This window comes from Typopeltis vanoorti, chromosome 2 (assembly GCF_054136105.1).
Source record: "Typopeltis vanoorti isolate ZY-2024b chromosome 2, IOZ_Tvanoo_1.0, whole genome shotgun sequence".
NCBI lineage: Eukaryota > Metazoa > Arthropoda > Arachnida > Uropygi > Thelyphonidae > Typopeltis > Typopeltis vanoorti.
In genome coordinates this window covers 30,873,014-30,897,724 of record NC_143550.1, presented here as the reverse complement: position 1 = coordinate 30,897,724, position 24,711 = coordinate 30,873,014, and the positions used below count along the sequence as shown (strand labels likewise).

Here is a 24,711-nt window from a genome sequence, read left to right as displayed (position 1 = left end):
ATCATACCATCCCTGATATATGGAATCCCTATAATTCAGAAACCCAATCTGTGGGTTCATTGTTCAATTTCAGTTATCTGCAGTCAACCCTGGTCCAAAAGTATTAAATGGAAAATTCCAGAAATAAACAGTTTATAATTACATAGGCGAAGTGGATACTAGATCCAAAATTATTTCAAAGCCAAATGTTTGTAGAAATTATGAAAGTTTTGTAAGTTGGCCTGAGAGCTTACAAGAATACAATTCTCGGCATCCCCGAGTTGCTTTAGCTTGCACTCTGGTAGATAAGTTAATATATGCCTTGAAAAACACAAAAATTACATTACACCGTAATCATCTATATGGCAAGTTGGGATTAGCAGACCCTGCTCTGGATACTCCACATAGGATGAGATGGAGGAAAACATCTTTGTTGCATGGAAGTCATTATAGGTCTGAGAGACTATTTTTAGAAACAGCATTAGTTGTGAAGCATTCTCCTAACCTTAATAAGTATGGTTGTATTAATTTACCAAAGATCTGGGAGACTATCATTTTAAGACCTGATATTTCGTAAGTTTGTCCATTTGGGCTTCCCCAAGTCCATTTTTGGTTGATTTTCTTCTTGAAAAAGCTGTTCATAATAAAGAGGTTATTTTCTTCTGTGAATTCAATAAGTCTTTCTCCTCTTTCATTCCTCTGTCCAAATCCAAATTTACCGATGGAGTTCAGATGGTAATCTCTGCTTCCAATCTTGGCATTAAAGTCATCCATTATAATTATTTAATGTAGATCAGTGTTTCTCAACGTGGGGCATACGCCTCACAGGGGGGGGGGGGGGCAATTAGAAAATGTACATGCACATATTTATACATATTTATATTATACTTTTCAGAACTTGGCTGACTATTATGCTAGAGGGAGGGCATCAAAATATTTGAGATGTTGAGGTGGGGCATGATCCAAAAAACGTTGAGAAACACTAATGTAGATTCTAATGTTTCATACAAATCTTCTATTTCTTCATCTGGATGGTCCGTACTATCAATACTAAGGAACTTGAAATGTCAGAGAGGTGTATTTTTCGTATGTGAAATCTCGGTTGGTGCACAAAAGTATTAGTAAATACTTTTGTGCACCAACTTTTGTGAGCCAAAAGGCTTCAGTTCAGCGATTCAAAATTATAAAAATCAAGTGGATTTTAGATCCAGCATTATTTCAAAGCTGAATGTAGAAACTATGAAAGTTTCATAAAAAATAAGTTGACTAGAGAGCTTTGAAAGAAAGCTATTGGAAAAGAGTTTTTACTCTCTGAAGGTTTCTGCTTGGTCTCTGAAGAGAACCAACCAGTTTGAAACAACTGTCAGGCCAGTGAAACCTTATCAGAAAGCGAATATATAGATGCCTGGGCAGCGTTCATGTTTTCTAAAGTAGTCTGTGCTAGGGCAACTCATAAATGCCAGCGGGTGTATTCCCGTAAGCTCTCTGGTCAACTTATTTTTTTACGAAACTTTCATAGTTTCTTCATTCTTTGAAATAATGCTGAATCTAATCTCCACTTGATTTTTATAATTTTGCATTGCCGAACTGAAGCCTTTTTGGCTTTTTATTTTAGAAAATAACTTTGTGATTATCCAATCCATAGAGAGCACAATGTAAGGACATTAGTTCTGTTGTCAGTTAAAATTTAAATTGTTTTCCTCAATTACGTAGTTTAGTACTGTGTGCCTATCATCCAGAGATCTCTTGGTGATTTCCTCACCACAGAAATTGAAGAGTTCAGGAGATAGTATAAAACCTTGCCTTACTTCTTCTTTTTCTCTTCAAGGATTGAATTGCTTGTTCTGGCTTCACTGGTCTTTCCATCTTGTTGATGGTCTCTCTCTCTCTCTTTCATCTATATCTATCCATCTATACTTCATCTATACTTCTTTTAGTAGCCGATATTCTTGCTTTACTCTTTTTTGTAAACAGAACCATTCTGATAATGTGTTATCACTTCTTACCGCAGTTTGATTATTGTTGTAAATTTGACTTATTAACTGGATAAGATGTTGAGGAAAGCCAGACTTAGACATTAATTCCCACATCAATTTCCAATTTACATAGTTGAAGACTTTGGCATAGTCAGCAAAGCATAAGTGAGGAGGACTATTGAATTCTCAATCAAGTGTCTGAGATTTTAGATCTAATCTCTGACACTCTTCCAAAATCCGCCCTGTTCTAAAGAGAACTTAGCCTTCGAGTGCAAATTCTTTGTTCGATTTCACTTGCATTTGAGATTAATGCTCTTGTCCTACAGTTTCACATTTCTTGGTACTTCCTTTTTTTATGGATTGGTTAAAGATTACCTTCACCCAGTCCAATTACCAGATGCTAGTAACCCAAATTTAATTGCATAATTTCAGCATCACTTCAGTTTTTGCTCTGCCCATGCTCTTTATCATCTCGATATAAATTCCATCATTACCTGCTGCTTTTCCAGTTTTCATATTTTTGATAGTTAGTTCCACCTCCTCTCTGAGGATGTGAGGTTGATTTCCCCATGTTTGTGTCAGAGATTCATCATCTTAAATATCTGAATTTTTGTATAGATCCTCACAATATATTTTCCATTTCTCTAAAATTTCTCTCTCTTTTTTTTTTTTTGTTAGGATGTGCCCATCTTTATCTTCTATGTTTCAGTGTTTTGCTTGAAATTATTAGAGATTGCTTTGAGTTTTGAAAAAAAAAGAAACTTTAATCCTTCATCCAAGTGTAAGCTGAACCCTTCCCATAATGCATAGACATTATACATGTCTGCAAGAAGATGTGCTTTGCATTATGGGATACTAAGGCAAGTCATGTGAAGTCATTAGCTTCTTGTTAACTGGATGGATACATATAACATGTATTTGGTTTACGATGCCAAGCAGGAAGGCACTCTCCACTCAGCCAGATGGAACAGAACCTACACCCCAGATCTGTGCATAGTCTCTAAAGACTCTGAAGACCATCCTCTGATAACAACCAGAACCATCCTCAACAGATTCCCTAATAGTCAGCATTGCCCTACTCTAATAGAGACAGGCACATCAATCCCAGTCATCAGAGGAACACCAATTGCTAGGTGGAATCTTTGCAGGTCCAACTGGAATGCATTTGAGAAACAAATTGAGCGAATTTGTTTCTCAAATGCAGCAGTTCCATTAAAGCAGTTCCACCCACCCCTCACTGCTATCCCAGATTTGTTAAACTAATCAAAACTGCAGCCAAAGCCTCTATTCCTAGAGGCTACAGAAAACAATACATCCCATGCTGGAGTAGGGAAAATGAGGAACTTTTAGCCAAATATGAAGAGACCAAAGACCCAACTGTTTCTAAGGAGCTCATAGGAATGCTGGATAAAAACAGAAAGGAAAGATGGATCTCAACCATCCATAAACTTGATTTCACCACATCTAGGCAGAAAAGCTGGTCACTTCTGAGAAAATTAGATGGGGCAGAACCAACATCACACAAAACAACAGAGATAACTCCTGTCAAATGGCTAATCATTTACTGAAAACCTCCAAGATATGTCCCAGCTCTATCAGGAAAATTACTGTGCAATCTTCCATCAGACAAATCCTGAAGACTGGCCCCAAGATTCCTGAACTTATACACTAGTTTTTCTAGTGTATAAGTTCACTTGATGTTATGTATTTTTTTATTACCTTATATATTGCTGTAACTCCAGTAAATCCCAAATTGACTAACTAATTAACCAGCCAAACCGAAAACTCTAAAAACAAATTGACCAGCCAGTTTAATTTCCTTTAACCCACTGCCTGCAGCTGAAGGCAGTGGGTTAAGAGGAATTAGACATTGCCTGCTAATTATGCTAGTGGCCATATAGGTACTGTATATACTGTGGTCAATTCATTCTAGTTGTGCTGAATTTAAGTTTTCAAATTCATATTGTATATTTATTCATATTCTGTGAATTTACATTATAGAATATGTATTTTTGTTTTCTGATAAAAGGAGCAAGAATATATTCATTGTTATAATCCTGTAGAGATAAAATATCATGTAATGTTAACTTATAAAGTATTTTTATACTATATTTGTTGATTCAAGCAGTACTAACATTTCAATGTCTTTTCTACAAAGACATTGAAAATTCTGCAATTCAAAGACATTGAAAAGTCCTTGAATTGTGGAAATTTTTCATTCACTAGAATTGAAGGGTTATCAATTTGATCATGATTTCTTGTAGATCTTTTTATTTTGTTTTAAATATGAATGATGGATTTGCTCTGTATTATCAGCTAAGCACAGATATTCCTACTATATTTAGTATGAATATTTTTGTCTCAGTTACGTGATTTTTCCTATGAAAATTTGAGGACAAATTTTACAGATACGTATACTATAAAAGAAAACTTGGAAGCATGACAAAATGCATTTTAAAAATCTTAAAAATACTTTTAAAAAATTAGAAATATTGCTTAATACATATAAATTACTGATTAATCTTATGATTTATGGTGCACAATAACAGCTGTGAGTGTATTTTGTGGTCTATGTATGGGAGGGGGGGCTGAAAAGTTCTGATAAACACCTAGAACAGAAATGATATTAAATCAACTGATATAACCACAAGAAAGAACATATCTTAAAACCCTTTAATCTCCATGTTTCATCAAATTGTAATAATTTGTTCTTTTTCTTTTAGGATATATAAAAAGAGTTGTTTTAATATTATTTTTGTTCTAGGTGTTTATCAGAACTTTTCAGTCCTCCCCCCATATCTTTCTAATAATATTAGTTTTGAAAAATGAATGAAATTGAATTCTGTATATTTTAGTTGCTTAGTAAATTCATTTTATACACTCACTTTGTTTCTAAGTGGCTCCACTTTATCTTCTGTTTTATTCAACAAGTGTGTGCACATGTGTTTTAAGCTTTAACTTTTAGTAAGTGAATACTGACATTAAAAATATGTCATTTTTATTACTGTTATTTCAGACATTGTTTGTGCGGCACCAGTTTAAGATGGCATTCTTTAGTGAATTACGACAAAACATTTCTGCTGCATTAAAGTAAGCATTAATTTAACGTTATTTTTCTGAGATATCTATATGATCTAAAGCTTCAGCTTAGTTTTTTATCCACGTTATTAAATGTGACAGTAAATACTAATAGCTTTAATTTTCTTATCTGATATTTTATTTAATTTTCTTATTGATTTATCCATAGAGCAGAAATATGTAATTGTACTAATGTTATAATGCTTCTCCATGTGTTAAGGCTAAGTGCTGGGAGGAACTGATGTTTGAGGCTTAATGGAGTGAAATATTACTGGGAAAGGATTAAAAATTATATTTAATTCTTCCAATCTTTCATCTCACTCACAGAGATATCTTTAGACATCTTCTGTACAATACAAAACTTGTGTAACATACACAATCCTTTCCCAGTGCTGTGTCACTTCATTAAGCATCCAACATGAATTGTAATCTTTAGATTATGGCCTTTATGTCAGGATATTTACTTATGAAGATTAATAAAGTTGAGATGTAATTAAGATTCATTAATGAATTGCTTATATTAGATAACCAAAATATTAATCATATTTTTAGTTTTATCTTTCTCTCACTTTTAAAAAGTCATTCAAGCTTAGGGATGGTCATTTTTGCAGTGAGTCTATCAGTATAAAGTAAGAGAGAAAACAAATAGTACTGGAAAGAGAGAGAGAGAGAGAGAAAACTGGAGTGAAAAACATTAAGGGAGTTTTATTTAAAGATGAAATTTGAGAAAAATCTCAGATGCAGGATGAAAAGTTAAACTGTGCTGTTTTTACAGTGCTTGAAAATATCTTGCCTTTGATATCTCTTTTTCAAAGGTAAGAGTCCCTGTCTGAATATTGCATATCCCTTTTATATCATCCTATATTTGTGAAACATTCAACGTCTATATGTGTGCATGTGCACAGATTTTATATTATTACTTTACGGGTATCTCATTGTATAGCCATTATTCACAACACACCTATGATATTTCTTGAACTCATTCACTGCCAAAGCACTCACATCAACTATGTCAACCCATTCACCACCCTCCAGGCAAATAATCTAGTCCTAACACTCTTGCTTGCTAACCACACAATTTCTGGGGGGGGGGGGTGACCATTCCATATGGAGCATTCCATGGACCTGTCACAATTTTTGTCACTCGCCTTTGGATCCTCTCCACCACATCTTCATCTCGCTGATCCAAGTGAATAGATCTGTGTACAGTAGTAAAGATGTAACCTTTAAAGGGGAGGGGGAGGGTATTATTTCCCTTGATTCTTTGCAGTATGCCCTCTGAACTTCAGCTCCCTGTCCACAGTCAATCACAAGTCCCTGGCCTTACCAATTTCATGCAGTTGAGTTTCATCAATATAGTACACTGCTCAAGGTCTCTTCTTCCCACACCTTACACTTAGTAAAGTTAAACAGCCATTTACCTTTGCCTCTTCTGCCAGTTTGTTTAAGTCATACTGCAGGATCTCTACATCATCTTCATTGACTGTTACTCTTCCCAGCTCTGTATTTTCAGCAAACAACTGAATTTTTCATAGCAAATCATTTCCTGTATCATTAATGCACAAATTAAACAGCAGAGGAGTACTGAGCTCTTCTCACACCACTAGTCACCTGCATTCTTTCTATCTCAACCCTCCGTGTGGTATCCTGTCAACTGCCTTTGCAAAGTCCAGCAGTATCACTAAGTAGCTATTTCTTTTATCCAACTCATCTATCATTTTATTATTAAAAGTAAACAAATTACTTAAGCAAGACCCACTCTTTATAGAACTATGCTGTCCATTATAAAGTATCATATTCCTGTTCTCCCACTCCAGAAATTTGTATTTTACCAGCTTCTTCAATATCTTAACCACCATTGCTGAAATACCGATTAGACTCTAATATGTTACTTCTGTCTTGGAGCTGATTTGGAAGTGATCAACTTAGTTTTGAGCAGGATAAAAATGAATATTGCATTGAAAAGAACATTATGTAACAAAGTTTTAAATAGAATTCAAATGGAATAGTTTCTACAGGTAAACTGTAGGCTCAACTATACCAAACACTATTCCAAAAAAAAGTGAAACAGTTTGAAAACAAGAACCAAACCTTGGAGTCTTTGTGGCAAACTTTGAAGAAAACATTGATTGATTCAGCTAGGATGGCATGTGGTGAAGTTTGTGTGTGTGTGAGGACAGAAAAATAAGGACACCATGGTGGATACAAGAAGTTAGAGAAGTAGTCCTGGAAAAGAAGAAATTATACCAAAAACTCCTAGCAAATCAGTCGGTAGATGCCATAAATGAATACAGAAAAAAATGTAAGCTAAAATATGTGTAAAAGCAGCTCAACAAAAGTAATGGGAAAACTTTGGTAAGACTATAGAGGATAAATATCAAGAAGGCAATAAAATATCATGGAGGCTGTTTGAAAAAGCTTAGTTTTTCAAAGAGTACTGTAAAAGGAATCAAAGGTGATAAAGGTGACATGAAAACTGAAGATAAGGATATTCTAAATGTCTAGAGTAATTACTTTGAAAGACTTAAATGAAACAAGCAGTGACAGAACAGTAGTAGAAAAGATTGAAAAGTAATGCAAACTGAAGTATCAATACTTGAAATCGAAAAAAAGCCATCAAAAACATGAAATAATTCAGAGAGTCTGATTAGAAGGTCAAATTCCAGATGATTGGAATAGAGCTCTCATAGTTCCCGTGTATAAAAAGGATAATGAAGTTGAATGTGAGAATTATAGCAATTTCTGTACTAAATGTTCCAGGTAAGATGTATTCAAACATAGGTGGGAAGAAGCTGAGAAAAATTGTGAAAAAAGAAACTGAGAAAAGAACAAGCTGGGTTCGGATTTTCACTTTACAAAAAATAGTAAAGAAATCTTGGGAATATTACAAGTATCTGTACTTAAGTTTTGAAGATCTGGAAAAGGCAAACTGCCTAGAGAAAAACTTTTAAAATGCTACAATTCTATGGGATAAATGGAACATTATACAGAGCAATACATAGTCTATATTTAAGTTGTAAGTCAGTAGTTAGAAATGAAGGAAATACAGGAAGATGGCTTACTGTAAAATCAAGGATAAGAAAATGATGCACATTATATCTACTCTTATTCATTATCTGTATGGATCACATTATGAAAGAAAGTTGCATCAGGCCTGATTGGAGATATAAAACTTATCTGTTTGCTTCATGCAGGTTGTACTTCTAAATGCATCCAGTGCAAGTCTCCAGGATTCTCTAACTAGACTAAATAACAGCTGTAACAAATTTGGAATGAAAATCAGGAATAAAAGACAAAAATTAGGAAAATAAGTAGGAACATTGAAAACTTTAGGTTCTCAGGAGAGAACCTATAGAACAAGTAAAATATTTCAGCTATTTAGGCACAATTTTTAGTTTGAAGATGGCAAATTAAATATGGAAATAGAGGAATAAGCAAAGCTGGTAAGCCAGTTGAATAAATTTATATTGAATAAGTGATAAATTAGTCAATTCACTAAATTAACAGTACACAACATGCTGTTCAAACTTGTTTTATGTTATGGATCTGAAAGATCAGTCAGAAATGAACAGTTTATGAAAGATTATGGTTCTCAGATATGCAAGTTCTGAGAAAAATTAGGGGCCTGAATAGATGGCATCAATAGGTGAATAATATTAAAATTGTGAAGATACTGTCAACTTGACACTGCAATCAAGAATGGGAGAGGAAAGGCTAGCAAAACAAGCATTTGATGTCAAGATGACAGGAAGAAGACAACCCAGAGGAAGACCAAGATCTAGGTGGATTTGTTTAGTCAGCAGTGCTTTAGAAGACCAAAATGTGTGATATGATAGTCTTGGAGTGCTGACAAGTAATAGACTAATTTGGTGGAAAAGTTTTGATTAGAGATTAGTAGTAATGCAAACGTAATCATGCAGTACTGTCATAGTAGCCTGTACATCCCCTGAAAGAACATATCAGGAAATCGATGGTGATGTCTTGGAGCCTCTTTTATGCAGTGGAATGACTTCATCCTCTTTTCACTCCATTGGCACTTTTCCAGAACTGAGGGCTTAATTAAACAGCTTGCACTTTCTCTAATACACAAGCTGATATCACCTATAATTCGATGGTCATTTTATTCTCTAAAATGAAATGTTTAATTTAGAAGGCAACCAAAATGCCTGACTACTCTTACTTGAGTATTCTTACTATATATATATGTATGTATGTATATATATATATATATATATATATATGTAAAGAGAGAGAGTTTTTCATCAAAGCATGTTGAACAGAAGCAGTATATTTATGTGACTAAATACAAATTATACCAGTCTACTCTTATAACTGTATATGATATACTTTGAAATTGTTTTCAGAATTGAATTTTCAATTGTTAATTTTTTTTTTTTTTAAGAACTATCATGATAATTCTTTCAAAGGAATTTGTTCTATATATTTGCCTGTGACAGCTTTGCTGAAATTCAAAGAGCTCTATCATATGGTGGTGGGTTTTAATTAAAAAAATTAATTTTATTTCCAATTTTGATCAGTTTTTATGTTACATAATTATATACATAATTTTCTTTTGATGATTCAGCTATAAGTGATCTGGTTGATTGAAACTAGAAATGAAATGATTAGATATTTTAATAGACATCATAACTGACACAACTTTTTTTGTCAAATATTACATAAATGGTCCACTGTAAGCTGAATCACCTGAACACAATCTCATTTATGTTGGAAATTGTATTTTGCAATCAGATTTATTGCAGTATATAATTTGAACATGTTTTCCTCCAAATTTTCCATTTGAAGCAAAAATTGAAATGGTTGACAGATTTTATTTTTGTAATAATTTCAGAAAAAACAAATTTTGATAAAAATCCATTTAGCAACAGTCCAGAAATAAGAATGTCTAGATAGATGGTTCTTTGGAATTACAGGCAAATCGTCAAGGCTATGAGGCCAATGTATTATGTTAGTAAATCGTATTTGTGTTCCTTCCTGGATAGTAATCTCTTATTATTATTATTATTATTATTACGGGCTACTCCATGGAGTCCTTAGATTCATCAAGTGAGTCCCTAACACATCATGGCAAACACTATCCAACATTTGCACAGTATCTATCATCAGTCCCTTTCAAAGAATTCTCTGCCCACCCTTAAAAAAACCCAGGTCTCCCACATCTCTCTATCCTTACATTTCCAACCCCCTTCCTTTCAGTCATATTTCACAGCAGATAAATGTATATTGCCATTCACTGGATGCCGCTGCATAAGAGGACAACCAGCAACATCCTACAAAAGTATGTCCAAATTATTCTTCCTATATATATATTCTTCATATATCTGTCTGTAAAACATCAGCGATGCCCTAAAAATTGAGTAAAAAGCCAGTGACATTATAAAAAGGGATATTCCTAAATAAAAATAGGCTAAATAGCCATAAATAGTATCCATCATAGTTTGTTTTGAACTCAATCACAGTCATGGCCCACAACAGACTATGGCAACCTGTTCCACTCATTCACCACTCTCCAAGTAAAACATCTAGTTCTAACATACTTGCTAACTATGCTCTTGCTCAGTTTCCAAGGATGGCCCCTAGTTCTCTTACCACCTGATCTGTTCTGAAAACTTTCATCTCTATTAATCTTGTAAAAACCCTTCAGAAATTTGAATGTCTCAATGATATCATCCCTTTTCCTCCTGTCTACCAATTTATTTCAGTAACCTACAAACCTTCAACCTGTTCTTGTAAGGTTCATTCCATAGACCTGCTACCATCTTAATCACTTGCCTCTGATCCTCTCCACCTCTTCCTCATCACCAATAAACTCAGTGACCAGATCTGCGTGCAGTAGTCAAGATGGAGTCTTATCAAGGCTCAATAAAGAGGAATAATAACCTGCTTGTCTCTGCTTATCAAAGTATTCTCCAGTAACCAAGTCATCTGATGAGCTGCTTTAGCAACTTTTTGCTATGTTTCATCTAAACTTCAACTTCCTATCCACCAACTCTCCCAAATCTCTGGCTTCATCAATTTCCTGAAGTACAGTTCCATCAATGTGGTATATAGCTGGTAATCTTTCACCCAAAATGCATTACCTTACACTTTGCCACATTAAACTGATATTCATTCTCCTCTGCCCAGACTGCCAGTCTGTCCAAATCATCCTGCAAAATTTTGATATCATCTGTATTAACCATTGCTCTATCCAATTTTGCATCATTGGCAAACAACTGAAAGGTTCCTCTCAGATCCTTTCCTATGTCGTTAGTGTACAAATTAAACAGTAATGGCCCAAGAACAGAGCCCTATGGCAATCCACTAGTCACAGTCCTTCTTCTGGACTTCAGAATAAACTACTCTCTGATATCTCTACATCAACCACCCTATTATCCACTACACCAATCCTATATCCATCCCCATGTGCTGTAGTTTTATGCAGCACATGGGGATGAATGTAATAATACATGTCTATATACACACATCTGTACATGAGGATGTGCTGAAAAGTTGTGATAATCACCCTAAAGGAATTGAGGTAGAACCATGTAATTTACACATTCTCATATTCCCACAAAGTGTTATATACTTGTTACAATGCTACTACATCATTTGTAATCCTCTGAGAAAAAAGTCTTTCCTTTGTTGCACAAACCAGTTCTCAGTTGCAGATATGACTTCATCTGTGGTAAATTTTGTTCCTTTCGAGTTTTTTTTTTTTAATTTGGGAATAGGAAATAATCAGATGTGGGGCCAGTTCTGGCAAATAGGGTGGGTGAGGTGGACATTAAAAGCCCAAGTTGTGTATTATCTGTTTGGTTTCATGAGCAGTGTGTTGTCCTGCAAAAGCAACATGCCTCTGCTCAGTTTCCCATGGCATTTTTCCTTCAGTCTTCCTTCAGAGCTGTTGAATGAACTACTTCTGTAACAGTTTCACCTTTTTTTTAGGTACTTGCTAAGGATTACACCATCCATATCCCAAAAGACAATGGCAAGAACCTATCCTATTGACTTTTGGATTTGGAACTTCTTTAGCTGTGGAGAATATTTTGTCTCCACTCCATTGACTGTTGTTTGGTCTCTGGGTCATAGTGATAAAGCCATGTTTCATCAACAGTTACAATATGAGCCAAAATATTTGCATCAGCATATGTTCTCTCTTGGTCGGCATTCAAGCATTTGGGAACCCACTTTGTTGAGAGCTTCTGCATGTCCAGATGTTGGTAGATAATGACCCCAACTCATTCCCTGGATATCCCCACAGTCTTTGCTGTGTTTTTGGCTGGTATTCGTCTATCATCTAGGACAACCTTTTGATGTGCACGTGCCAAAAATTTACCAATCGAGTTGCTGACATGCCAGGCAGTTTTTAATAGGAGAAAAATTAATAGAATATTAATCTAAGTTTATTTATTTATTTTATAAATTTATAATATATACATTTATTTATAATATTTGATAAATAATTATTTATAATTTGATAAATAATTATTCATAATTTTATAAATATTTTATTTTATTTATATTTATTTATATATAAATTTATAATATTCAGTAAAATTGATTCTTGTATTATAAAATTGATTTTAATGATGTTGGTTTGAAAAAAAAAACAGTAGTGAGAAAAATATTTATGCATTGTTACTCACCATCGAAGTTAGCTGAGCAGGGGAAGCAGCAGAAGGATGTCAACTTGTCGGCAAAATGCTTACCATATTTCTTGGAAAATAACTCGCACCCCTTATATTACTTTATGAAAAAAAACATTAAAAAGTTTTGCATATACCTCGCCCAAAATGTTTAAAAAAAATGTTTAAACATGTTCACATTGAGGCGATAGTGACTCCCTCCTCGCGGTTAACAACATGCCCTCCTCAACAGCCATTATGCTGTAGATGCAAGAAAACAAGTAGTTTTATTGTATCCCTGAATAAGGTACAGAGCTTTTTGCAGTACAGTAATGAGAGTATGAAGTGCCTGTGGCAAGTGTCTAACTTTTGTCCCCCCCCCCCACACACCCAATGCAAATGTCTAACTTGCACCCCCCCAACCCAACAAAATGAGTTGCAGTGTGTTGCAGAATTTGTGTCTAAAGCGACGTATTGCCGAAATTTAAAAATACAATATAAAATAGCAGATTTTTATATCTATTTACTTATTTTTATTTTTTAAATTTTTTAGGTTTTGCACCCCAAACCTCGTTGCACTAATGCCGGGCGCCTCTTTCGCCACGCTCTCATTACGCCACTGCCTTTTGCAGTCTGTGTAATATATTTCTCAACAAATAGTGCAATTACAGACAGCTGGAATAAAAACGGCACTAACTAATGAATCACATGTCCCCTCTCGCAGAAACGATACTGTATAGACTCAAGCAAAACCATATGTTGCACAGGAAACACATTATCTAAATAAAAACTATTGTCCAATTTTTCAGTTATATGAAATAAGTGTTTGTTTGATTGCATTTGAAATTTTCGATGTTATTATGACAGATCACAAAGGCTAACTTCAAATGAAATTCTACCACGAATTGAAACATGCCATATAATGCTTGTGTGAGTTCCCCTGCCAACTCAAATGCAAACAAGCAGCAATAAAAATCAACCAAGGGTTGAAACTTTGTGTGAGTTGAGCCCGCCGGTAATGCGAAGTTCCGTCAGAATGATAAACGACACCTCGTTGTGAGTGTATTAAAACAAATATATAGTGAATGTTGTTATGACAGTTTCATATGTTATGGAATTTGGTTGAAGAGATTTAGCATTTCAACTCAACAATTGTTAGTTGCATTTGTCTTTGGGTCATGCGATCTTTTGTTAATACTGCACCAATCATATTCACGTCGTCATAGCTGCTCTCTGGTGTAAAACAAAATTTAACTTGTACGTATTGTAACAATTTTAAAAAATAAAACTTGAATGATTTATATGCGTATAAAACGATATCACCTGTAAATCGTTGATGCCACCTCTGGCACGCATGCCATAGGTTCGCCATCTATGATCTAGCATGGCATGCACTGCATCGATATATTTTCAGTCAGGTGTGATTACCACAGTAATGACACCTGATACTCAGTTTTAAACTTGGCCACCAATCTGGCAACTGTTAGATATGCTGGGCACAGTCCCCTAAAGTCTCACACAAAGTTTGTTGAATCTCAGAATCTCATTGTCTTCAAAATCTCTGACATGTCTTTTTATATATCCTAAAAGAAAAAGAAATTATTACTATTGAATGAAACATGGGGGGGGTAGAAGGTTTTAAGATATGTTCTTGTCATTTGCTTTAATATCATTTTGTTTTAGATGTTTATCAGAACTTTTCACCCCCTCCCACCTTGTAGGAGCATGCTATGCATCATGCTTTGTTACTGAGGCAGTTGATATGTAGCCAACATCATCTATTATTATTACTATTATTATTATTACATTGCACCTCCAGGGAGTCCAAAGACTCATCGAGGGAGGGCATCAACTCTACGACTCTTTGTCTCACTACTCCACCAACCTTCATCATCCAACATCAGTGCCATCTACCGCCGACTGCCACCACTTGTGCTTTCACAGACAATCACAAACATCCATGCCCACGGCGGGATTCGAACCTGCAGCCATTTTGCTGGAGCAGGTTTGCTGACCACTTGGCCAACGAGGCCGGCATCTATACAAGTAGCATAGTTACAAAGATGCTTCGTGTCCACATGCTTAGACTTGGATGAAGGATTAAACAAGGATATTATTTCTTGTCAAGTATAATTTAACTTATAACCAAGTGGGAAAATCTAAAAGTTTCATTTGTATTTGGTGCTGATGTCTACAGTGCAGTGGTTTTCAGTTTTAATTTCAATATATTTTAAAATAAAAGGTTTTTTTTTTTCCCCTATAATTTTTATTGGTAAAATAATTTTAAATGATAACAATAATTCTTTTCTGGTCTGACAGAATTGAATGAAATTTGGTATTTGGAATCTTATTTTAATCGAGTAGGCAAGTTTATGTATTTGACAGTATTAATTCACAACACAAAATAAGAAAATAGTATTTATTTAACTTATTTGCTGATATTTCATTGTTATTATATCCGGAATCTTCAAAGCACCAAAACCATTTGTCACAATAACATCAACTTTGTCCCACATTAAAACCATATATCAAATTTGGCAACTCTCATCCTTTCACTTAAGGACAAACTCTCTCCTTTTTCACATCCAGGATTGCATGAAGTGTTTTTTTTTTTTTTTTTTTTTTTTTAAATAACGAAACCTGTGGTGCATTCATAATTAGAAAAAACACGTATAAACCACAGTGGAAATTATTTAATTGTAAATATTTCATCCTAAGTATCTTAGGACATCATCAGTACAGTATTTAAACAAAATTAGGAATAACATATAGTTAGGGCGCATGATTACAATAGAATCTCATGAAAACGTGCATAACGTGCTACAGTAGTACAAAAAAAAAAAAAGTTAATTATTTAACACAATTTTGTATGATAATTTCCCATACTTTAGGAATAGTAAGAATGTCGTTGCGGTTTAGGTTTGGTCTGTGTAGTAGGGCTTCAGAACTTTCTTTGTATAAACGTTCATGTTTAAATAAAGATCTATGTAAAAGTTTAGCCTTTTCCCAATGGATCCTATGGTTTGGATTTTCAATTCCGTGTTGAGAGAGGCCAGATTTCTGCGGTTTAAGAAGACAAATGTGGTCTTGATGTTCCGAGATGCGTTTCTGAACAGACCTACCTGTCTGTCCAAAGTAAGATAATTTGCATGAGCATGGAATCTCATAAACACCAGGTAACATCAAGGGTGAGAATTTGTCCTTAGGAGAAATGAATAAGTTGTAAATTTGGTTGATAGGTTTGTAAGTAGTGGCAAAATTGTATTTCTTCATAATTTTAGAAAGACGTTCTGAGATGCTTTTAACATAAGGAATAGGAATCCTATGCACTTCTTCCTGTCTGGTTTGATGTATGCAGAAGTGACTGATGATTTTTTGAGTTGTTTTGGGATTATATCCATTTAGGATGGCTGTATTTTTGATAACTTCTAATTCCTGGTTTAAAGATTCTTCAGAGGAGCAGAATTTGTGTGCTCTGGAAACTAGTGATTTAATAATGCCAGATTTCTGAGATGGATGATGAGCAGAAGAATTGTGAATGTAGCGACCTGAGAATGTAGGCTTGCGAAAGACAGACGTGGCGATGGAACAGTCTTCTTTTCTTTTGATGTGTAAATTCAAAAAAGAGATACCCTGTGGAGATTCTTTTTCTAACGTAAAGTTGATGCAATGATGAAGAAGGTTAATTTTATCTAGAAACAGTTGTAATTCAGGTTCGGGATGATTCCAGACTGTAAATACGTCATCGACATATCTTAGCCAAATTTTGGTTTGGGTTCAAAAGTGAATATTTTTTCCTCAAGGTGTTCTAGAAACAAATTTGCTAGGTTTGGTGATAAAGGAGATCCCATTGCTGTTCCTTCCTCTTGCTTGTAAATTTGACCTTTCCAGGTGAAGTAACCTGATGCAATAACAAACTTGAACAATTCAACTATATCAGACGGAAATTTTTGAGTTAGTAATTCTATTGTTTCTTTATGGGGAATGTTTGTGAAGAGGGAGAGAATGTCGAAGCTGATTAACAAGTCAGTTTTTGATAGTTGAATGTCTTTAATTTTTGTGTGAAACTCAGTAGAATTTTTGATTGAAGAGACTGAGTGGCCTATGTGAGGGCGGAGAAGGTTAGATAAGAATCTTGATAACTTGTACGTTGGACAGCCGATACAGCCTACGATGGGTCTAAGTGGAACATTAGTTTTGTGTAGCTTAGGTAAGCCATAAATTCTAGGAGGTCTTGCATGGTATGTCTTAAGTTTTTTGATTGTTTCTTCATCTAAGGAGGAAGTTTCATTAAGTAGCTTATTTAATTTTCTGAGTTGACGATTCGTAGGATCAAAATCCAATTTGGAGTAAGTATTACGATCTCGAAGAAGTAAATTCATTTTTCGGTCATGTGAATTGGTATCGAGAACCACAGTGGTATTTCCTTTATCAGCTCTAGTAATGATTAAATTTTTGTTACGTTAATCATCCCGAACCTGAATTACAACTGTTTCTAGATAAAATTAACTTTCTTCATCATCGCATCAACTTTACGTTAGAAAAAGAATCTCCACAGGGTATCTCTTTTTTGAATTTACACATCAAAAGAAAAGAAGACTGTTCCATCGCCACGTCCGTCTTTTGCAAGCCTACATTCTCAGGTCGCTACATTCACAATTCTTCTGCTCATCATCCATCTCAGAAATCTGGCATTATTAAATCACTAGTTTCCAGAGCACACAAATTCTACTCCTCTGAAGAATCTTTAAACCAGGAATTAGAAGTTATCAAAAATACAGCCATCCTAAATGGATATAATCCCAAAACAACTCAAAAAAATCATCAGTCACTTCTGCATACATCAAACCAGACAGGAAGAAGTGCATAGGATTCCCATACCTTACGTTAAAGGCATCTAAGAACGTCTTTCTAAAATTATGAAGAAATACAATTTTGCCACTACTTACAAACCTATCAACCAAATTTACAACTTATTCATTTCTCCTAAGGACAAATTCTCACCCTTGATGTTACCTGGTGTTTATGAGATTCCATGCTCATGCAAATTATCTTACTTTGGACAGACAGGTAGGTCTGTTCAGAAACGCATCTCGGAACATCAAGACCACATTCGTCTTCTTAAACCGCAGAAATCTGGCCTCTCTCAACACGGAATTGAAAATCCAAACCATAGGATCCATTGGGAAAAGGCTAAACTTTTACATAGATCTTTATTTAAACATGAACGTTTATACAAAGAAAGTTCTGAATCCCTACTACACAGACCAAACCTAAACCGCAACGACATTCTTACTATTCCTAAAGTATGGGAAATTATCATACAAAATTGTGTTAAATAATTAACATTTTTTTTTTGTACTACTGTAGCACGTTATGCACGTTTTCATGAGATTCTATTGTAATCATGCGCCCTAACTGTATGTTATTCCTAATTTTGTTTAAATACTGTACTGATGATGTCCTAAGATACTTAGGATGAAATATTTACAATTAAATAATTTTCACTGTGGTTTATACGTGTGTTTCTTCTAATTATGAAGTGGTTTGTACTTGTGACCTGAATAATAATTCTGTGCTGAAATAAGTGTTAAAAATACATTCAGCATTATCGTTATGGCAAGTCAGGTCTAGCAGACCATACCTTGGAATATCCCTTCACACAGGATCAAATGGAAAAAAATGAAAGTACTACCAGAAGTCATAAGTCAAAAAAATTGTTTTTAGAATCAGCAGCAGCTTTAAAGCATTCTTCAAATTTCAACAAGTATGGCTGTATCAGTTTACCATAAATTTGGGAAACTGTCATTTTAAGATCTAATTAATACTTCTCTTTCCCTCTCTCTCTATTCAACAATAGATTGTCCTAATTGAGATTTTAGTTCGTTGTGTTGTTCATTAAACAACATAACGAACTAAAATGTTTTTTTTAAAACCGATCCTGCTGTTAACCATAATTATTGTTGTTTTTGTTCTGTGACAAATGGTTTTGGTGCTTTGAAGATGCTGGATATAATACCAGCAAAATATCAGCAAAGAAGTAAAATAAATTTTAATTGTATTCTTGTTATTCTGTCTTGTGAATAACAAGACAGAATAACATCAGAAAATATCAGCAAAGAAGTAAAATAAATTTTAATTATATTCTTGTTATTCTGTCTTGTGAATTGATACCGTCAAATAAATTGGCATTTTGTTTTAATGTCAAAACTATGCATGCTGCAGAGTATATCATAATAATTGTATCACTGTATTATAAGAATGCTGTTATGAAATGCATCATTTTATGATTATACTACATTCTTCCATTACTTGTTAAGAAAGATTTTTTATTTGTGTATGTCTATTAATAAAATTATAATTAAATTATTCATTCTTTTGCATTACAGATATTATAAACAAGCATATATGAGTCTCATGGATATAAGAACATCAGATTCTAACATATTAGAAATTAAGACTGTGGCTGGATTTATCAACTATAAGGTACTCAGTTTTTTTTTTTTTTTAAATCCAGATTTCTCTTAGAATTTGTGTGATATATTTCATATTTACTATTATTTCCTCTGAATAAGAATATTATCATGAAATATTTCATAATAATATGTCAAATAATTAATCGGAATCTTTCATATTAATTCATGAAATGTATGTTACTGTTCTAATTTAAGGAAGATTATAGTCATACTATAGGCCTATGTAATGTTATAGAAGTGATAATTGCATCCATAGTGCTAGGTTGCCTGAAGAAAGACTGTTTGAAGTTTCTAGTTTTAGGATTCTATCTACCAACTAGAGGAACTATTTCTAAGCCTTTGCCCTTTTGGTTCCCAAGATAGTTGGCATATAGAAGCAATTTTTGTAGAAAGGCTTATACGTTGGTTATACATGATTACTAAATAACCTAAGGAATTCACAACGTATACTAGAATATAAATTAAACTTTAATATATATTTCCAGTATTTTGGCAACGTCACGCTGCCATCTTCATGGAAACTTAAGATAAAGACACGTGCACACAGGCACTACAAACTGCAAATGAAGAAGCGAGGAAGCTACTGTTTTTCCTGAAGTCCTGATGGTGCACCCTAGAGGGCTATATTAGGTATTCTTGGCCTTTAGGCTGAAGTTCTCCTAATGTACGTCTCCCAAATTTGGGGCAGTCTCACGCATTCAAATTTGTTGAGGTTTGGCATGTTTCTTAGGGCTGAGGCTGATTCCATGAATAGTCTTTCAAATTCGAACTTGCTGCGGTGTATTATTGTGGCTTTCTTCCACCGTATTCTGTGGCATGTATCCAGAGCATAGTCTGCTAGCCCATAGTGGCTGTACTGGTGAAACCAGATGTAGTCCTTGTGTTCTGAAATTCTGATATTTGCTGTCCTGCCTGTTTGGCCAAAGTAGGACAGCTTACAGCTGCAATGGGCCTGGTATACACCAGGTAGGTCTAGGGAAAGTGGTTGGTCTTTAGTGGAGCGGATAAGGGATGCCAATTTTCTATGTGGTCTGTAACATGAGGTCAAGTAATGTTTTTTTAGGATTTTGATAATTTTTTTCTGAGGTGCCCTGGATGTAGGGAATGGTGATGGATTTAGTATAATCTTTGTTGTGAAAGGGGGGGGGGGTTGTGGTTTACTGGTTTTTGGATTTTTTGGGGGGATAGCCATTGGCTGAGAAAGTGCTAAGGATGTGATTTAGTTCAGTGGTTAGGGGCGTCATTTGAACAGATTAGTTTAGCCCTGTTGTATAGTGTCTTAATAACTCCATATTTTTGGAGGGGGGTGGTGGGATTGTTGGTGAATGTATCTGCCTGTATGGGTGGGTTTTCTATAAACAGAAAACCAAGGTTCCATCAGGCTGGCAAGTGACTAGTGTGTCTAGGAAAGGGAAGCTATTGTTTTCCTCTTTTTCCAGGGTGAACTTGATTCTGATTTGTTGGTTGTTTAAGTGTGTTAAGAAGGAGGGGAGTGTATCAGAACCATGTGGCCAAATAGCGAACACATCGATGTAGCGAAGCCATATGGTAGGTTTTTGTGGGGAAGAGTTTAAGGCTTTCTCTTCAAAAGTCTCCATAATGAAGTTGGCCAACGGTGGGGGAAAGTGGTGAACCCATGACTTTCCCCTCTATCTGTTTGTAGAATTTTCCCTGCGAAACGAAATAGCCTGAGTTCATTGTGAACTGAAATAGGGCTGAGATATCAGGAAGAAATTTAGCTTGGATTAGCTCTAAGGTTTCCTTGAGTGTAATCCCAAATTACCTGCTTATCCCGGCAGAGTTTTAGGAAGGTCAGACAATTCAATTGTCTCGATTACTTCAGCTTCATTTTACCGTTTTGGCGGGCCTTGCGTGTGATGGAATCTCCATGGGTGATAGTAATTCTTGTAGAAAGGCTTATACGTTGGTTATACATGATTACTAAATAACTTAAGGAATTCACAATGTATACTAGAATATAAATTAAACTTTAATATATATTTCCAATATTTTGGACTACATCCGGTTTCACCAGTACAGCCACTCTGGGCTAGCAGACCATGCTCTGGATACACTCCATAGAATATGGTGGAAGAAAGCCACAATAACACACCTCAGCAAGTTCAAATTTGAAAGACTATTCATGGAATCAGCCTCAGCCCTAAGAAACATGCCAAACCTCTAGACTGCCCCAAATTTGAGAGACGTACATCAGGAGAACTTCAGCCCAACGGCCAAGAATACCTAATATAGCCTGCTAGGGGACACCATCAGGACTTTAGGAAGATCAGTAGCTTCCTCATTTCTTCCTCATTTGCAGTTTGTAGTGCCTGCATGCATGTGTCTTTATCTTAAGTTCCCATGAAAATGGCAGTGTGACGTTGCCGAAATATTGGAAATATATATTAAAGTTTAATTTTATTTATATTCTAGTATACATTGTGAATTCCTTAAGTTATTTAGTAATATGGAAGCAGGATGGGTTTTTTCTCGAGGAAGCTTGGGTTTTTAATACTGCATCTCAAAAAATAAACCACAATACTTTCACTATTTTCATACAGTAATATGGTGTCAGAGTTAGGGACCAGTAGATGGTGGTGGTGGTTGTCTGCCATATCCTCTGCTTTGGATACCAAATGAATTCAATGATAGTGTTGGGCCAGCTAGTTGCAATGGTTAAGGGTGGAGATATGTTGTTTACCAATCTTCAAAGGTTAGTCAGGGCTATACAGTCTTTCCTGCTCCCTTCAGGAAAGCAAAGTGTTAGGAGATTTATTTATTTTGATAAGATTATATATATGTAAGAGTTAAATATGCAAACACTAATGTTGGCTATTAAACTCCAGATATTTTGACAGGTAATTCATGCCATACAGAACTTGCAGACTGTTTCACAGTTGTATTGTATCAGTTACATGAAACAACACTCTGTCAAACTCACTGGTTCTCATAGATTGAATTCCTGAAACTAGATAGCAAGTGGAATATGCACCCATTGCCCAATTAATATGGGATAAACTCGGTACAAATTAAGTTAATGATGTTTATGTGTAATTTATGTTTAATTAATTAACGATGAATTATTAATTAATAAGAAAACCAGCACAAAATAAGTTAACGATGTTTAATTAATTAATAATTAATGATCAATTATTAATTAATAATACAAATCAGCTAAATTAACAATTAATTATTAATTAATGCATTACAAAATAACCAAGTTGTTCCGTGAAAATTTCAGGATTTGTGAAGTGTTCCATCGTAGGAAAAGTTTGGGAAATGCTGCTCTATGTATACAGTAGCGTATTTGAGGACCCCAAAAAAAATTAATTCGGCTGTAATTAAAATTAAATTAAAATATATTTCATAAATTTATTTTATACAATTGAGGATAATGACTTTCTAGACTTTTGAGATAGTGAGACAGTCATTATGGTTCGGTTTAGGTCTGTGATGTAAGGCTTCAGCACTTTCTTTATATAAACGCTTTGTTTATACAAGGATATATGTAGCAGCTTGATGTTTTTACACTGGATCCTATGGTAAGGTTTCCAACTCCATATTGATTGATGCCAGATTTGTGCAGTTTGATAAGACGGATATGGTCTTGATGTTCAGAGATGCATTTACTTATAGATCTTGCTGTTTGTCCATAATAAGACATCTTACAAGAACATGGAACTTCGTATATGCCAGGTAACATCATAGATGAGACTTTGTCTTTTGGAGAAGGTAGCAAATTGTGGATCTGGTTGATTGGTTTATAGGTAGCAGCGAGTTTGTATTTTTTCATAATTTTTGACAGACGTTCCAAGATGCCTTTGAAATGTGGTATAGGAGTCCTATGGGTTTTTCCTTGTCTGGGTTGATGTGTAGGGAAGTGGCTGATGATGAAACAACATCCACAGATCAGGAAACCATCAAAAAGACTCAGAACATACCATGCTTGGCTTCCTAGAATATATTGTTCACCAAAACTACACAAAAGCAACTGTCCACTTAGACCTATTGTGGATTTTATAAGCAGCCCAACTTACCATATATCAAGATTTTTGTGTAACCTTCTCCATCCTTTCATAGGCCACTCAGCTTCATCAGTTAATGATTCCACAGAATTTCACACACAAATAAAACACATTCAACTGTTAGAAACTGACATGCTAATAAGCTTCGATATTGTCTCTCTCTTCACTAATATTCCTCACAGGGACAATTCTATTGTCTCCCTGTGAGGAATATTAGTGAAGTTATTAGGAATATTATATTAGTTAATATATTAGTTAATATTAGGAATATTAACTCAAAAATTTCCATCCAATAATGTGTAATTATTCAAATTTGCTATCACATCCAAATACTTCACACAGAAGACAAAATTTATAAACAAGAGGAAGGAACAGTAGTGGGCTCTTCCATATCACCGAACTTAGCCAACCTTTTTCCGGAACATCTAGAACAGTGATTCTTAACCTTTTTTTTATCTGGCATCCCCTTTCAACTATTTGTATGGCCTGGCACTCCCTGCTCAATTTTACACTAGGTTAATGACTCAATAAGATTAAGAATGGCTGAGGGAAGAGTGTTTCACTAGAGATGAAACTTGTAAGAGTTACCATGAGGAGAGGTGACCTCAGTGTATACCCAGAGTAAACTGGTTGGCAAAAGATTTAGAATATTAGTTGAGTGGAGAGGATTGTGTGCTCTTCTGGGTCAGTGAACAATTTTGTTGATTCCATTCGTGAGAAGTAGAAGAATCTATAAACATATCAATGCTGTGTATCTTGGATGGGGGGGGGGATACAGGCGAGGAATTGAAAAGAGCAGCTACAGCAGAAGGTGGAAGAATGATGGTTGCCAGTTTAATGATGGTTGCCAGTGACCATGAAAGTATCCAGAAGCACTATTTCAACTATGTGTCTGAAAGTGTCCAGATACTTATAGCTGAAATAGTACATTTGTGAGATTACAGGATGAAGTGAGTCTGTGAAGGAGCAATAAACAGCAACAAGAATTTTTACTCATTACTGAGGTATCACCTGAAACATGAGCTGTACTATAAATGTTTGTGATTTGTATAATTAGTACCCAGGTTGGTGGGTAAATAGCATCTTGAGTAGAAGAGAATGATTAATTTTTTCCGAGGTTGAGGTAACTATTGATGTGATATGTTTATGTTAAAAGAGGCTGGAAGTAAATGTCTGTCCAGATAGAGAGTTCTGATCCTGTTTAGTGATTTGTGTATTGCTGAGAGTAAGTAAGTGAACTGAGATCCATTTTGCAAGAGAAAAGCAAAACATTGTTTTGGTAGCATTGAAGGTAACCAGGTTATCCTGATCCTATTGAAGAATTACATGGAGAATAATTAAAGCACTGGTAGCAAATTATCTTGAATCTTGGGAATTGTCTGAGCACTTCATGGGTTGTTGAATGAATGAAGTGTACCATCATAGCAAAGCTCTGGATAGAATTAGTAGCAATTGAGAGTAGGTTGTTTATGTATAGGAGAAAGAGAGCAGGTGGTAGAACAAAGCCTTAAGGCACACCTGCATTGGTGATGAAGCTTGTAGAGAA

At 34.9% G+C, this 24,711-nt stretch overlaps 1 protein-coding gene across 1 annotated transcript in view; it reads left to right on the top strand.

Moving 5' to 3' along the window:
• Window positions 1-24,711, top strand: part of gry (trafficking protein particle complex subunit 11 gry) — a 550,052-nt gene that overhangs the window by 132,273 nt on the left and 393,068 nt on the right. Inside the window, exons 8-9 of the mRNA XM_090404214.1 lie at window positions 4,972-5,045; window positions 19,054-19,150. Of these exons, the coding sequence (XP_090260340.1) occupies window positions 4,972-5,045; window positions 19,054-19,150 (171 nt within the window). The remainder of the gene's footprint in view (window positions 1-4,971; window positions 5,046-19,053; window positions 19,151-24,711) is intronic.